Genomic DNA, 17,110 nt, shown 5'->3' on the forward strand with positions numbered 1-17,110 from the left:
TGGAGGAGGTTACGGAGATAGGGAGGGTTGTAGGGCTGGAGGAGGTTACAGAGATAGGGAGGGTTATAGGGCTGGAGGAGGTTACAGAGATAGGGAGGGTTGTAGGGGCTGGAGGAGGTTACAGAGATAGGGAGGGTTGTAGGGCAGGAGGAGGTTACAGAGATAGGGAGGGTTATAGGGCTGGAGGAGGTTACAGAGATAGGGAGGGTTGTAGGGGCTGGAGGAGGTTACAGAGATAGGGAGGGTTGTAGGGGCTGGAGTAGGTTACAGAGACAGGGAGGGTTGTAGGGGCTGGAGGAGGTTACAGAGATAGGGAGGGTTATAGGGCTGGAGGAGGTTACAGAGATAGGGAGGGTTGTAGGGGCTGGAGGAGGTTACAGAGATAGGGAGGGTTGTAGGGCTGGAGGAGGTTACAGAGATAGGGAGGGTTATAGGGCTGGAGGAGGTTATAGAGATAGGGAGGGTTGTAGGGGCTGGAGGAGGTTACAGAGATAGGGAGGGTTGTAGGGGCTGGAGGAGGTTACAGAGATAGGGAGGGTTGTAGGGCTGGAGGAGGTTACAGAGATAGGGAGGGTTGTAGGGGCTGGAGGAGGTTACAGAGATAGGGAGGGTTGTAGGGCTGGAGGAGGTTACAGAGATAGGGAGGGTTATAGGGCTGGAGGAGGTTACAGAGATAGGGAGGGTTGTAGGGCCTGGAGGAGGTTACAGAGATAGGGAGGGTTGTAGGGGCTGGAGTAGGTTACAGAGACAGGGAGGGTTGTAGGGGCTGGAGGAGGTTACAGAGATAGGGAGGGTTATAGGGCTGGAGGAGGTTACAGAGATAGGGAGGGTTGTAGGGGCTGGAGGAGGTTACAGAGATAGGGAGGGTTGTAGGGCTGGAGGAGGTTACAGAGATAGGGAGGGTTATAGGGCTGGAGGAGGTTACAGAGATAGGGAGGGTTGTAGGGGCTGGAGGAGGTTACAGAGATAGGGAGGGTTGTAGGGGCTGGAGTAGGTTACAGAGACAGGGAGGGTTGTAGGGGCTGGAGGAGGTTACAGAGATAGGGAGGGTTGTAGGGGCTGGAGGAGGTTACAGAGATAGGGAGGGTTGTAGGGCTGGAGGAGGTTACAGAGATAGGGAGGGTTGTAGGGCTGGAGGAGGTTAGAGAGATAGGGAGGGTTGTAGGGCTGGAGGAGGTTACAGAGATAGGGAGGGTTGTAGGGGCTGGAGGAGTTTACAGAGATAGGGAGGGTTGTAGGGCTGGAGGAGGTTACAGAGATAGGGAGGGTTGTAGGGGCTGGAGGAGGTTACAGAGATAGGGAGGGTTGTAGGGCTGGAGGAGGTTAAAGAGAAAGGGAGGGTTGTTGGGGCTGGAGGAGGTTACAGAGATAGGGAGGGTTGTAGGGGCTGGAGGAGGTTACAGAGATAGGGAGGGTTGTAGGGGCTGGAGGTGGTTACAGAGATAGGGAGCGTTGTAGGGGCTGGAGGTGGTTACAGAGATAGGGAGGGTTGTAGGGGCTGGAGGAGGTTACAGAGATAGGGAGGGTTGTAGGGCTGGAGGAGGTTAAAGAGAAAGGGAGGGTTGTAGGGGCTGGAGGAGGTTACAGAGATAGGGAGGGTTGTAGGGGCTGGAGGAGGTTACAGAGATCGGGAGGGTTGTAGGGGCTGGAGGTGGTTACAGAGATAGGGAGGGTTGTAGGGGCTGGAGGTGGTTACAGAGATAGGGAGGGTTGTAGGGGCTGGAGGAGGTTACAGAGATAGGGAGTGGGTGAGGGCATGGAGGGATTTGAAAACAAGGGTGAGGATTTTAAAATTGAGGTGGTTTTTGGATCGGGACCCAATGTAGGGCAGCGAGCACGGGAGGTGGGGGGGTGAGACCATTCGGCCCATCGGGCCTGTGCCGGTTCTTTGAAAGTGCAGGAGTTCTCAGTCCCACATCCCGGCTTTTTCTCCGTAATCCTGTAAGTTGCTCATCCTCAAGTCTCCGTCCAACTCCGTTTTAAAATTATTCATGGAATCACCTTCCAGCACCTTCTCAGGCCGAGCGTTCCCGATTCCCGACAACTCTCTGAGTGAAAACATTTCTCCTCACCTCCCCCCTCCATCTTATTCCAGTGGTTTTGAATCGATGACCGCTGGTTGTTGACCCACTCGCCAGAGGGAATAGTTCTTCTCGCTCTCCTCTTTCCAAACCTCTCATCATCATCTTGTAAACCTGTTAGGTCACCTCTTAACCTTCTCTGTTCCCAGGAGAACAGTCCTAAATTTTCCAACCTCTCCACATAACTGAAGTCCCCTCATCCCGGGTAACATCCTGGTAAACCTCACCCGTAACCCTTTTTAGAAACATAGAAAAACAGGAGCAGGAGTCGGCCATTCGGCCCCTCGAGCCGGCTCCGCCATTGATTATGGTCATGGCTGATCCTCTATCTCAATACCATATTCCCGCTCTCTCCCCATACCCCTTGATGCCTTTTGTGTCTAGAAATCTATCGATCTCCTTCTTAAATATATTCAGTGACTTGGCCTCCGCAGCCTTCTGTGGTGGAGAATTCCACAGGTTCACCACCCTCTGAGTGAAGAAATTTCTCCTCATCTCAGTCCTAAATGTCCTACCCCGTATCCTGAGACTGTGACCCCTCGTTCTAGACCCCCCCAACCAGGGGAAACATCCTCCCTGCATCCAGTCTGTCCAGCCCGGTCAGAATTTTATACGTTTCAATGAGATCCCCTCTCATTCTTCTAAACTCTAGTGAATACAGGCCTAGTCGACCCAATCTCTCCTCATACGACAGTCCTGCCATCCCAGGAATCAGTCTGGTGACCCTTCGCTGCACTCCCTCTATGGCAAGTATATCCTTTCTTAGGTAAGGAGACCAAAACTGCACACAGTACTCCAGGCGTGGTCTCACCAAGGCCCTGTATAACTGTAGTAAGACATCCTTGCTCCTGTACTCAAATCCTCTTGCAGTGGAGGCCAACATACCATTTGCCTTCCTAACTGCTGGCTGCACCTGCATGTTTGCTTTCAGTGACTGGTGTACAAGGACACCCAGGTCCTTTTGTACATCAACATTTCCCAATCTATCACCATTTAAATAATACTCTGCCTTTCTGTTTTTCCCACCGAAGTGGATAACTTCACATTTATCTACATTATACTGCATTTGCCATGTACTTGCCCACTCACTCAACTTGTCTAAATCGCCTTGAAGCCTCTTTGAAGGCCTTTACATCTTTCCTGAAGTGCGGTGCCCAGAATTGTGCACGATGCACCAGCTGAGGCCTAATCGGTGATTTATAAAGTTCTAGCAGGGTCTCTTTGCTTTTATATTCTATTCCTCTATTTATAAACCCAATAAAACCCGTATGTTTTTTTAACCTGCTTGTCAACTTGTCCTGCCACCTTTAAGGGTTTGTGTACATGGACACCAACGTCTCTCTGCTCATCTACACTTTTCAAAATCGTAGTAAAAATGGCCTGTCAGATGGGGGCAAATGGGCGATTAACCCTTTCACCGATTTTAGTCGGGCACTCTTGTGGCGGAGCAGGCTCGAAGTGCCGAATGGCTGACTCCTGCTGCCATTTCTTATGTTCTTATGACATGAGGAGGGCCCCCAAGGTTGAATTTACCGGAGGTAGGTGGGAGGCTCGGTGCTGATGGAGACGGCCTTGTACTTCTCATCGTTGCCCTCCAGGATCTCCTCCACCTCTGACGCGCGTAGCAGGGTCACGTTCGTGGCCAGCGTCGTGTAGCCGTGATCTTAAGGGACACACACACATACACACACACACACAGGGGGCAATTACTCGTTTTGTTGGCAAACAGCAGCACCGAAACGGAATTAAACACACTGCGCAACGCTTGGGCAGGGCTGGGTCGTTGTAGAGGTACTCTGTGTCTCAGTGTCAGCTCCTGTACATGTACCGTACACACCGGGTAAAAGGGAGCAATTCACTCCCGTCTGTTACTGCACTGAGTGAGAGTGAGTGAATGTGTGTGTGAGTGTGTGTGTGAGAGTGTGTGTGAGAGAGTGAGTGTGTGTGTGAGTGTGTGTGTGAGTGTGTGTGTGTGAGAGTGTGTGTGTGCGTGTGTGTGACTGTGTGTGTGTGTGTGTGTGTGAGAGAGTGAGTGTGTGTGAGAGTGTGTGTGTGTGAGAGTGTGTGTGTGTGTGTGTGACTGTGTGTGTGTGAGAGCGAGTGTGTGCGTGAGTGTGAGTGAATGAGTGTGTGTGTGTATGTGTAAGTGTGAGAGTGTGTGTGTGAGAGAGTGATTCAGTGTGTGAGGGTGAGTGTGCGTGTATGTGTCAAGAGTGTGTGTTAGTGTGTGAGTGAGTGAGTGTCTGTGTGAGTGAGTGTGAGTGTCTGTGTGAGTGAGTGTACGTGTATGTGTCAGAGTGTGCGAGTGAGTGAGTGTGTGTATGAGTGTGAGTGAGTGTGCATGTATGTGTCAGAGTGTGCATGTGAGAGTGTGCAAATACCCAGGGTCTGAGGAAAATCCCGCCTAGTGCCTGCAGGGGAGGAGAGACCGGCGATAAATGGCAGAATTCAAAAATGGAGTTGACATTGGAAGGCGGAAAGCACCTCGGGTCCTCCTACCATGCGATGAGGCGACGATCTTCTTCCTCTCCTCGACAGTAGCCAGCCGTCTCCATAGCGATGGGTACTTTTTGTACAGCGAGCCCCGGAACATACGGAGGTAATTTCCAACCTGTCACAGATGCAGTATTTGCAAGAATCAGTGCTCGTGAGAAAGGACTTAATCTTCAAGGTACATTGCATTTCTCCCCACGGCCTATTGAAGGATATAAGGTTTGCTTTACAGGTACAATCTGGCACCAATTTGAGAGACAGAGGTGGCAGACACCTGCTCCAACGCGCCACCTGGTGACCGGAGCCCATAATTACGCCGTGACTGTTGACATAGCAATATTGAGTGGGAAATGTTGACAGCAAAGCATAACCAACAGGAAGTTACGTTTCATAGAATCATAGAATGATGCAGCACAGAAGGAGGCCATTCGGCCCACCATGCCTGTGCCGGCTCTTTGGTAGAGCGATGAAATTAGTCCCACTCCCCCTGCTCATTCCCCCATAGTCCTGTAATTATTTCCCCTTCAAGTATTTATCCAATTCCCTTTTGAAAGTAACTATTGAATCTGCTTCCACCGCCCTTTCAGGTAGAGCGTTCCGGATCACAACAACTCGCTGCGTAAAAAAATGTTTCCTCATCTCTCCTTTGGTTCTTTTGTTAATCACCTTCAATCTGTGTCCTCTGGTTACTGACCTTCCTGCCACTGGAAACAGTTTCTCCTTATTTACTCTATTAAAACCCTTCATGATTTTGAACACCTCTATTAAATCTCCCCTTAACCTTCTCTGCTCTAAGGAGAACAATCCCAGCTTCTCCAGTCTCTCCACGTAACTGAAGTCCCTCATCCCTGGTACCATTCTGGTCAATCTCCCCTTAACCTTCTCTGCTCCGAGGAGAACAATCCCAGCTTCTCCAGTCTCTCCACATAACTGAAGTCCCTCATCCCTGGTACCATTCTGGTCAATCTCCCCTTAACCTTCTCTGCTCCGAGGAGAACAATCCCAGCTTCTCCAGTCTCTCCACATAACTGAAGTCCCTCATCCCTGGTACCATTCACACACACAGAAATCACAGAAACCCCACAGTGCAGATAGAGGCCATTTCGGCCCATCGAGCCTGCACCGACACATATCCCACCCGATCCCCGTAACCCCTACACCAACACATATCCCACCCTATCCCCGTAACCCCACGTATTAAATCCCCCTAACACTAAGGGTCAATTTATCATAGCCAATCAACCTAACCCGCACATCTTTGGACTGTGGGAGGAAATCGGAGCACCCGGAGGAAACCCACGCAAACACGGGGAGAATGTGCAAACTCCACACAGACAGTCGCCCGAGGCCGGATTCGAACCCGGGTCCCTGGCGCTGTGAGGCAACAGTGCTAACCACTATGCCACCGTGCTGCCCATTCTGGTCAATCTCCCCTTAACCTTCTCTGCTCTAAGGAGAACAATCCCAGCTTCTCTAAGTCTCTCCACATAACTGAAGTCCCTCATCCCTGGTACCATTCTGGTCAATCTCCCCTTAACCTTCTCTGCTCCGAGGAGAACAATCCCAGCTTCTCCAGTCTCTCCACATCACTGAAGTCCCTCATCCCCGGTACCATTCTGGTCAATCTCCCCTTAACCTTCTCTGCTCTAAGGAGAACAATCCCAGCTTCTCCAGTCTCTCCACGTAACTGAAGTCCCTCATCCCCTGGTACCATTCTGGTCAATCTCCCCTTAACCTTCTCTGCTCTAAGGAGAACAATCCCAGCTTCTCCAGTCTCTCCACATAACTGAAGTCCCTCATCCCCGGTAACATTCTGGTCAATCTCCCCTTAACCTTCTCTGCTCCGAGGAGAACAATCCCAGCTTCTCTAAGTCTCTCCACATAACTGAAGTCCCTCATCCCTGGTACCATTCTGGTCAATCTCTCTGCACCCTCTCCAAGGCCTTGACATCCTTCCTAAAGTGCGGTGCCCAGAATTGAACACAATACTCCAGCTGAGGCCTAACCAGTGTTTTACACAGGTTCAGCATAACTTCCTTGCGTTTGTACTCTATGCCTCTATTTATAAAGCTAAGGATCCCGTATGCTTCTCAACTTGCCCGGTCACCTTCAGAGATGTGTGTACGTACGTCTCTCTGTCCCTGCACCCCGTTTTAACATTGAACCATTTAGTTTACATTGCCTCTCCTCATTCTTCCTGCCACTTCACACTTCTCTGCCTTTGGGACACGATTCTGAAACAGATTAAAATATCAACTCTCAACAGTGGTCCACACAGCACTAGATGATCACATAGAAAGCTAGAAGGTAGGAGCAGGAGTAGGCCATTCGGCCCCTCGAGCCTGCTCCGCCATTTAATGAGATCATGGCTGATCATCCAAATTCAGTACCCTGTCCCTGCTTTCTCCCCATATCCCTTGATCCCTTTAGCCTTAAGAAATATATCTAACTCCTTCTTGAATATATTTAATGAACTGGCCTCCACCGCCCTCTGTGGCAGAGAATTCCACAGGTTCACCACTCTCTGGGTGAAGAAATTCCTCATCTCAGTCCTAAATGGCTTACCCCTTATCCTTAGACTGTGACCCCTGGTTCTGGATTCCCCCGACCATCGGGAACATCCTTCCTGCATCTAGTCTGTCTAGTCCTGTTAGAATTTTATAAGTTTCAATGAGATCCCCTCTCATTCTTCTAAACTCCAGCGAGTATAATACCAATTGACCCAATCTCTCCTCATACGTCATTCCTGCCATCCCAGGTATCAGCCTGGTGAATCTTCGCTGCACTCCTTCCATGGCAAGGACATCCTTCCTCAGATAAAGCGACCAAAACTGCACACAATACTCAAGATGTGGTCTCACCAAGGCCCTGTACAACTGCAGCAAGACATCCTTGTTCCTGTACTCAAATCCTCTCGCTATGAAGGCCAACATACCATTTGCCTTCTTAACCGCCTGCTGCACCTGCATGTTTACCTTCAGCGACTGGTGCACAAGGACACCCAGGTCTTGTTGCACTTCCCCTTCTCCCAATCTTTGCTATTCGGCTAACAATCTGCCTTCCTGTTTTTGCCACCAAAGTGGATAACCTCGCATTTATCCACGTTATATTGCATCTGCCATGCTTCTGCCAATCACCCAACCTGTCCAAATCATACTGGTGTTTCTCGGCATCCTCCTCACAGCACACACGCCCACCCAGCTCTGTGTCGTCTGCAAACTTTCACAAACAGCAGCAAAAAACGAACAAAGAGCCGTTAAATATTTTGCAGCTTAAACATCAGAACAACAACCACTCGCATTGATATAGCGCCTTTAAGGTAGTAAAACGTCCCAAGGCGTTTCACAGGAGCAATTTTCAAACTAAATTTGACACCGAGCCACGTAAGGAGATATCAGGACAAAAGCTTGGTCAAAGAGGTAGATTTGAAGGAGCGTCTTAAAGGAGGAGAGAGAGGCGGAGAGGTTTAGGGAGGGAATTCCAGAGCTTCGGGACCTAGGCAGCTGAAGGCACGGCCGCCAGTGGTGCAGCGATTGAAATCGGGGATGCTCAACAGGCCAGAATTAGAGGAGCGCAGAGATCTCGGAGACATGTAGGGCTGGAGGAGGTTACAGAGATAGGGAGGGTTGTAGGGCTGGAGGAGGTTACAGAGATAGGGAGGGTTGTAGGGCTGGAGGAGGTTACAGAGATAGGGAGGGTTGTAGGGGCTGGAGGAGGTTACAGAGGTAGGGAGGGTTGTAGGGCTGGAGGAGGTTACAGAGATAGGGAGGGTTGTAGGGGCTGGAGGAGGTTACAGAGATAGGGAGGGTTGTAGGGCTGGAGGAGGTTACAGAGATAGGGAGGGTTGTAGGAGGTTACAGAGATAGGGAGGGTTGTAGGGGCTGGAGGAGGTTACAGAGATAGGGAGGGTTGTAGGGGCTGGAGGAGGTTACAGAGATAGGGAGGGCTGTAGGAGGTTAGAGATAGGGAGGGTTGTAGGGCTGGAGGAGGTAACAGAGATAGGGAGGGTTGTAGGGCTGGAGGAGGTTACAGAGATAGGGAGGGTTGTAGGGGCTGGAGGAGGTTAGAGATAGGGAGGGTTGTAGGACTGGAGGAGTTTACAGAGATAGGGAGGGTTGTAGGGGCTGGAGGAGGTTACAGAGATAGGGAGGGTTGTAGGGGCTGGAGGAGGTTAGAGATAGGGAGGGTTGTAGGACTGGAGGAGTTTACAGAGATAGGGAGGGTTGTAGGGGCTGGAGGAGGTTACAGAGATAGGGAGGGTTGTAGGGGCTGGAGGAGGTTAGAGATAGGGAGGGTTGTAGGACTGGAGGAGGTTACAGAGATAGGGAGGGTTGTAGGGGCTGGAGGAGGTTACAGAGATAGGGAGGGTTGTAGGGGCTGGAGGAGGTTAGAGATAGGGAGGGTTGTAGGACTGGAGGAGGTTACAGAGATAGGGAGGGTTGTAGGGGCTGGAGGAGGTTACAGAGATAGGGAGGATTGTAGGGCTGGAGGAGGATACAGAGATATGGAGGGTTGTAGGGGCTGGAGGAGGTTACAGAGATAGGGAGGGTTGTAGGGGCTGGAGGAGGTTACAGAGATAGGGATGATTGTAGGGCTGGAGGAGGTTACAGAGATATGGAGGGTTGTAGGGGCTTGAGGAGATTACAGAGATAGGGAGTGTTGTAGGGCTGGAGGAGGTTACAGAGATAGGGAGGGTTGTAGGGGCTGGAGGAGGTTACAGAGATGGAAGGATTGTAGGGCTGGAGGAGGTTACAGAGATAGGGAGGGTTGTAGGTGCTGGAGGAGGTTACAGAGATAGGAAGGATTGTAGGGCTGGAGGAGGTTACAGAGATAGGGAGGGTTGTAGGTGCTGGAGGAGGTTACAGAGATAGGAAGGATTGTAGGGCTGGAGGAGGTTACAGAGATAGGGAGATCCGAGGCCATGCTGGGATTTGAAAACAAGGATGAGAATTTTAAAATCGAGGTGTTGCTTAATCGGTAGTCAAAGTAGGTCAGTGAGCACCTGGGGTGATGGGTGAACGGGAGTTGGTGCGAGTTAGGACACGGGCAGCAGAGTTTTTGGATGAACTTAAGTTTACGGAGGGTAGAACGTGGGAGGCCGACCAGGAGAGCGTTGGAATAGCCAAGTCGAGACGTAACAAAGGCTTGGATGAGGGTTTCAGCAGCAGATGAGCTGAGACAGTGGCGAAGTTGGGCAATGTTACGGAGATGGAGATAGGCGGTCTTAGCGATGGCGCGGATATGTGGTCAAATATGGCATCAAGGTTGCGAACAGTCTAGTTGAGACTCAGACAGTTGCCAGGGATGGAGTCGGTGGCAAGAGAACGGAGTTTGTGGCAGGGACCAAAGACAATGGCCGGATATTTCCTTACCTTGGTGGGTCCGGTGCGGCCGGTATCCGTGGCGGTTCGCGACCCCGCTGCTGGCTCTATCCCACTGTACAAAATGAACTTACCTTAATGGGGCCTATTAAACCCGCCCAGCGCGTTACCCGGCCCAATTAGATGGAGCGGGTCTGGTGATGTCATTCATGACGCGTTTTAAGCCAGGATCCTTAAAGGGACCCTGGCCACATTAAATTTTAATGTTCAATCTAACTGAGTGGGTGTTGAATCTTTACTGTACAATCATATAATAAAAGTTATATATGAGTGAGAAAGAAATATTTAAATAAAATTATTAAGTAACATGACTTCATCTACAAATATGATCAAGAACATAATTTAAAAAATACATTAATTGGGAAGTTATTGGCGCTTTAGTTGCAAATCTATAGACTTTTGTTTCAGTAACTGGTACAAATAAAAGATGTGTGTGTATAGGTAATACATAAAATTAAGCAGATTTTAAATGTAATTGTAAAGGGGTGGATTTACAATCTTATGTAAGTTCAGCGGAAGAGCTGCGGAATCCCTGACAAACAGTGTAAGTGGTGCTTACAATGTGTTTCTGGGATTTCTGCCGCGCTTCCGTTGAAGTTAACAATGGACAAGTGAGAGAACCTCCGCAGAAATTCACCCTAAAGTCTCGGACTGAAAAATTAAATGAGTCTGAAAGCAAACGGAACCAGTGGAATGAGGGATGAGAATGAAATTGTTACAGTTGATGACTTGAATTAATCTGTAACTGGACAATCACAGTATACTGTGAGAAAAACCTGACCAGAAACAACACAAAAATGTATTTACAGTAAATGGTATATGTAATTTGTTATAGTGCAGATCAATTCAATGCAATAACTATTCATTTGGAAGGTGACAGCCAAGAATGACCAGTGAAAAATTAACATTTACCAGTAGCTTTTCATAGAAACATAGAAGATAGGAGCAGGAGTAGGCCATTCGGCCCCTCGAGCCTGCTCCGCCATTCAATGCGATCATGGCTGATCATCCAAATTCAGTATCCGGTCCCTGCTTTCTCCCCATACCCCTTGATCCCTTTAGCCTTAAGAAATATATCCAACTCCTTCTTGAATTTATTTAATGAATTGGCCTCTACTGCCTTCTGTGGTAGAGAATTCCACAAGTTCACCACTCTCTGGGTGAAGAAATTCCTCCTCATTTCTGTCCTAAAAAGGCCTACCCCTTATCCTTAGACTGTGACCCCTGGTTCTGGATTCCCCGACCATCGGGAACATCCTCCCTGCATCTAGTCTGTCCAGTCCTGCCAGAATTTTATAAGTTTCAATGAGATCCCCTCTCATTCTTCTAAACTCCAGCGAGTACAAGCCCAATCGACACAATCTCTCCTCATACGTCATTCCTGCCATCCCAGGTATCAGCCTGGTGAATCTTCGCTGAACTCCTTCCATGGCAAGAATATCCTTCCTCAGATAAGGCGACCAAAACTGCACACAATACTCAAGATGTGGTCTCACCAAGGCCCTGTACAACTGCAGCAAGACATCCTTGTTCCTGTACTCAAACCCTCTCGCTATGAAGGCCAATATACCATTTGCCTTATTAACCGCCTGCTGCACCTGCATGCTTACCTTCAGCGACCGGTGCACAAGGACACCCAGGTCTCGTTGCACTTCCCCTTCTCCCAATCTATTGCCGTTCAGATAATAATCTGCCTTCCTGTTTTTGACACCAAAGTGGATAACCTCACGTTTATCCACGTTATATTGCATCTGCCATGCTTCTGCCCAATCGCCCAACCTGTCCAAATCATCCTGTAGTTTCTCGGCATCCTCCTCACAGCACACACGCCCACCCAGCTTTGTGTCGTCTGCAAATTTGGAGATATTACATCTAGTTCCCTTGTCTAGATCATTAATATATATTGTGAATAGCTGGGGTCCAAGGACCGATCCCTGCGGTACCCCACTAGTCACTGCCTGCCACTCGGAAAATGACCCATTTATTCCAACTCTTTGCTTTCTGTCTGCCAACCAGTTCTCTATCCAAGTCAATACCTTGCCCCCAATCCCATGTGCCTTAACTTTACACGCTAATCTCTTATGTGGGACCTTATCGAAAACCTTCTGAAAGTCCAAATACACCACATCCACTGGTTCTCCCTTATCTATTTTACCAGTTACATCCTCAAAAAATTCCAGTAGAACAGGACCTCCATCAATCTGTTCGTTAATGTAATGAACATTTTTTTATTTTGAAAATAAAAACAGAAAATGCTGGAAATACTCAGCAGGTCAGGCAGCATCTGTCGAGAGAGAAACAAAGTTAACGTTTCTGGTCGATGACCCTTTGTCAGAACTGGAAAAAGTTAGAGATGTAACAGATATTTAAGCAGGTGTCGGGGCAGGGAAAGGGGGGAAAGAACAAAAGGGAAAGTCTGTGATAGGGTGGAAGGCAGGAGAGATTAAGAGACAAAAGGGATGATGGTGCAAGGCAAGAGGAGATGGTAATGGGACAAGTTAAGAAACAAAAGATGGGTTTAGATGAGATGTAAATGGCAATGGCAGAATGATCGACAGCTGCCGTGTGAGAGAAAAAAAACCCAAAATTAAAAAAAATAGGTGATGCGCTATCAATTACCCAAAAGACTGAGGTTAAGCGAGTAACTAACAGGCTTTTATTAACAAGAAAATGAAGGTGTGCCTCGAGTGGTCGACCAGTCCAGAATACAGAGGGACTGTGGAGCAGTCACCTTTATACCTGGACTTGTGGGAGGAGTCAGCCGAGGCATGTACAGACATGTACACAGTGGAATACAAACACCCATACAGGCAGGTATAACAGTGGTTTACCACAATAGGGGCCGAGGTTATGGTCTGAAATTGTTGAACTCGATGTTGACTCCAGAAGGCTGTAAAGTGCCTAATCGAAAGATGAGGTGCTGTTCCTCGAGCTTAGGCTGAGCTTCATTAGAACAGTGTAAGAAGCCGAGGACAGAGAGGTCAGAGTGGGAGTGGAGCGGAGAATTCAAGTGACAGGCGACCGGAAGCTCGGAGTCACCCACCACCTGCCCTTTAACCTCCCCCCTTCTGTAGTGTATGTAACTGTTCTACCTTTAAGAGAACTATCGTATGTAACCGTCCACCTTTAAGAGAACTATTTTAGGTGTGGCACTACTTTATCTTGGCTGCTGTATACTGTAATACCGACGGTGACCACACCGGTATATAAGTGCTGTGTCAGGATTTATTGGGCAGGTTCGCCCTGACCTTCGAATAGTAAAGTCCTGTTAAAGTTACTCTTATAGTCTGTGTATGAATTCGCCATAATACCTACAGACTTTACAGTGGCGACGAGTTCGATCTTACCCTGCGGCAACAATACTTCCGAAGCAGTTAACGAGCGTCGAGAAGAGGCACCCGCCCTCGTCGTTCTGCTGAGAGAAAACTCGAGTCTGCAGAGCAAGGAAGAAGGAAGAATTCAGACACGAAGCCTTCCATCAGCAACAGGCACTGATTGTCCCTTCTGCCACGGTGGTGAGTGAGCCGATCAGCACGAGAAGCAAGTCGGCCACGGTGACTGTGAGTAAAGGGAAAATAAAAAAAATAAACGGAGGATAAGGGCGGTGAACTCGACCACGGTCGGGGGAAAGGAGCCGGACAGAAGTCGGGCCCAGAGGCGCTGAGACTGGGGCAGCGTGGAGCACGGAAGCCGCGGTACAAGCGGGCTGGGAGACGCAACGGCGTCGTGAGACAGCTAGACCGCGACCGGCGAAAAAGGCCGGGCAGCTACCGAGGCCACGAGGCACTGCGACCGGGATCGTAAGGCGCGGGAAGATATAAAAATAAATAAACCGCGGTGAACTCAGCCGCAGCCGGGGAGGAAAGCACCGGACTGCGAGAGGGCTGGGAGGCGCGATTGGAGTGAAAAAGGCCGGGCAGCGACCGAGGCCACGAAGCGCTGCGACTGGGATCGTAAGGCGCGGGAAGATATAAAAATAAATAAATCACGGAGAACTCAGCCGCAGCCGGGGAGGAAAGCACCGGACTGCGAGAGGGCTGGGAGGCGCGATTGGAAGCCGCTGAGGGAGAGACAGAGCCCGAGCGAGCAGGAGAGACAGAGCCCGAGCGAGGGAGACTGAGCGAGATCCAGCCCAGCGGCTGAAACTGTTCGCCGTCAACGGGTTGTACCCAGCGCCGGTTGCCCTGCCGAGAAAAGGGAACAAGGAACGCACTGAAGCCGACGCGCAGGCTGCGAACCCCGAAAGCCAGCGGTCGTCGCCCGAGGGAAAAGCTTACCCCTCCCGCCAGGGGAAGAAACGCGGGAAGCCGCCAGTAGGCGGGGAAGAAGACAGAAGCGGGAAACCGCCATTTTGAAAGTGGGCGGGGAAAGAAGACAAGCGCGGGAAACCGCCATTTTGAAAAAAAAAAAGTTAAAGAAATATTTCGTTGTTGGTTCTCAGGAAGAGTGTGAAGATGCCTAAGCGTAGTAACATCAACGGTTTCGATTCCGATGTGGAAGATTGGGCCACATATGTAGAACGCATCGAGATATATTGTAAGGTCAATAAGATAGCAAATTATGACAAAGCTCTAACCTTACTAAACTCAATGGGTGCGAAGACATACGGGTTATTGAAGCATCTTCTGTCACCAGCTAAACCGGCGGATCAGTCTTTCACTAATATTGTTGCTGTCCTGAAGGATCATTTTAACCCCGCACCGCTGATGTTAGCAGAACGATCAAAATTTTACGTGAGAACGCAACGAAAAGAGGAAAGCAACGCGGAGTACCTGGTTGAACTGCGTAGGCTAGCAAAATACTGTCAGTTTGGGGTAAATCTGACAGAGGCACTGAGAGACAAGTTCGTGTGCGGGATGTCGAAGGGAGGAGGAACACCTCACAAATTTGAAACTGGTGCTCACCAGGTTGAAGGAATATGGCCTTCGAGTTAATCGCCAGAAATGCGAGTTCTTCCAGAAACGGATCTCGTACTGCGGTCATGTCATTGACCAAGAGGGGCTGCACAAGTCGCCTGACAAGATAGAAGCTGTCGTGAAGGCCCCCGCTCCGGAAAATGTATCACAGTTGAGATCGTTTCTGGGGTTGATTAATTATTACCACAAGTTTCTGCCAAATCTATCCACGGTGCTGCATCCGCTGAATGCTCTGTTGCGGAAAGAAGTACCATGGAAGTGGAGCGAGGACTGTAAGAAGGCCTTTCGCAGAAGCAAGGCGTTGATTACCTCTGAGGAAGTGTTGGCTCATTTCAACCCAACGTTACCTCTTCGTCTAGCTTGTGATGCTTCCCCTTATGGAATTGGAGCAGTACTTTCACACAGGTTACCAAATTGCTCGGAAAGGCCAGTCGCATTTGCGTCCCGATCATTGACCTCCGCTGAGCGAAATTATGCTCAGATAGATAGGGAGGCCCTCAGCCTTGTGTGGGGAGTAAAGAAATTCAATCATTACCTGCAGGGCAAGAAGTTCACATTACTGACAGACCACCAGCCGTTGGTGTCCATATTCAACCCTAACAAGGCCATTTCCACTATGACAGCGCAAAGGCTACAGAGGTGGTCCGTGTTACTTGGGGCACACCAATATGACATCGAATACAAAAGGTCCAAACAGCATGGAAATGCTGATGGGTTATCGCGCCTACCGTTGCCAGTAGTAGAAGAGGCGGCTACAGTGGACCCGGTAGAGATGTTCCACTCATCCATAGTGGAATGTCTACTAGTAACAAATTCGATGATCGAAAATGAAACAAGAAATGACCCGACTCTCTCACGAGTCTACGATTTAACAGTGGAGGGATGGCCAGCACATGGCGAACCAACGCTGCCCGCATTTTCGCAAAGAAAACAGCTGTCAGTGTGCCGAGGAACCTTGATGTGTGGATCTAGAGTGGTGATTCCACCCAAACTTCAGCATAAGGTGCTAAAGGAGCTTCACGAGGGGCATCTGGGTGGAGTGAAAATGAAGAACCTAGCAAGAGCGTTTGTGTGGTGGCCAGGTATTGATGGAGACATCGAAGAAATAACCAAGAGCTGTCTAGGATGCCAGAAGGTCCAAAACGCGCCACCACAAGCTCCTCTGCATCCATGGGAGTGGCCCTCATCTCCTTGGTAAAGGGTACACGTCGACTTTGCTGGTCCATTTATGGACTCAATGTTTCTAATCGCGGTGGATGCACACTCCAAGTGGCCGGAGGTAATAAAGATGTCCTCCACCACCACGGAAAAAACCATCACAGTATTAAGGACCATATTTGCCAGGAATGGGCTGCCGGAACAGATCTGTTCTGATAATGGACCGCAATTTGTGTCTGAAGAATTCAGGAAGTTCTTAAAAAGGAATGGGGTCAAGCACTACACGTCAGCCCCATACCATCCCGCCACCAATGGATTAGCTGAAAGGTTTGTCCAGGCCTTCAAGAAGGCCATAAAGGCCATGGGTAATGAAGACATCAACCTACAACATAAGGTAGATAACTTCTTGTTGGCGTACAGGAATGCAACACATGCGGTCACAAACCAAACTCCCGCCATGATGTTTTTCAATAGAAGACTAAGATGCCGGCTGGATTTGATTAAGCCAAACGTCAGAAGGGACGTAGAGAACCGGCAATTTCAGGGCATGAATGAAAGGCCAACTAGATCCTTTCAGATAGGTCAACCAGTTTTGGCCCGGGACTACCGTACCGAGAAATGGCAGCCTGGAACTATTGGGAAAAGGCTAGGGCCGCTGATGTATACCGTGGACATTGGTGACAGCATAATAAGGCGCCATGTTGACCAGATCATAGGGTCATCCACAAAGGACCAACCTACTCCACAACCTTACACGGCTAATGTTGAAGCAGAGATATCCAGAGCACCTACCTCCGATCTGGTAATACTGGAATCAGATGAACCTGACACTGTCCTTCAAGCCGAATCGACCTTGCCAGAAGAACCTACTACCCCGCCGAAAACTACTACACCACCGAGGCGTTATCCGGACAGAGTCAGGAAGCCTCCAGAGAGACTGAATCTGTGAACTGTTTTGCATAAGTTGTATATATGTTATGATGTTATGTTAATGGGGAATAAGTATGTTGTAAGCTAAAAAGGGAGGATTGTAGTGTATGTAACTGTTCTACCTTTAAGAGAACTATTGTATGTAACCGTC

At 49.4% G+C, this 17,110-nt stretch overlaps 1 protein-coding gene across 4 annotated transcripts in view; it reads right to left on the reverse strand.

Moving 5' to 3' along the window:
- LOC147092063 (SWI/SNF-related matrix-associated actin-dependent regulator of chromatin subfamily B member 1-like) overlaps positions 1–17,110 on the reverse strand; it is a 160,954-nt gene that overhangs the window by 115,701 nt on the left and 28,143 nt on the right. For 3 of the 4 annotated variants that reach the window (XM_085975803.1, XM_085975801.1, XM_085975800.1), the window contains exons 2-3: positions 4,566–4,692; positions 3,615–3,744 (exon numbers count right to left, since the gene is read on the reverse strand). In XM_085975803.1, coding sequence (XP_085831929.1) covers positions 3,615–3,744; positions 4,566–4,692 — 257 coding nt within the window. The remainder of the gene's footprint in view (positions 1–3,614; positions 3,745–4,565; positions 4,693–17,110) is intronic. The other variant, XM_085975802.1, reaches the window with a different exon arrangement.

The sequence above is a fragment of the Somniosus microcephalus genome, unplaced genomic scaffold (genome assembly GCF_052327205.1).
Source record: "Somniosus microcephalus isolate GS21.2 unplaced genomic scaffold, FLI_Smic_1.0 unresolved_chr2, whole genome shotgun sequence".
NCBI lineage: Eukaryota > Metazoa > Chordata > Chondrichthyes > Squaliformes > Somniosidae > Somniosus > Somniosus microcephalus.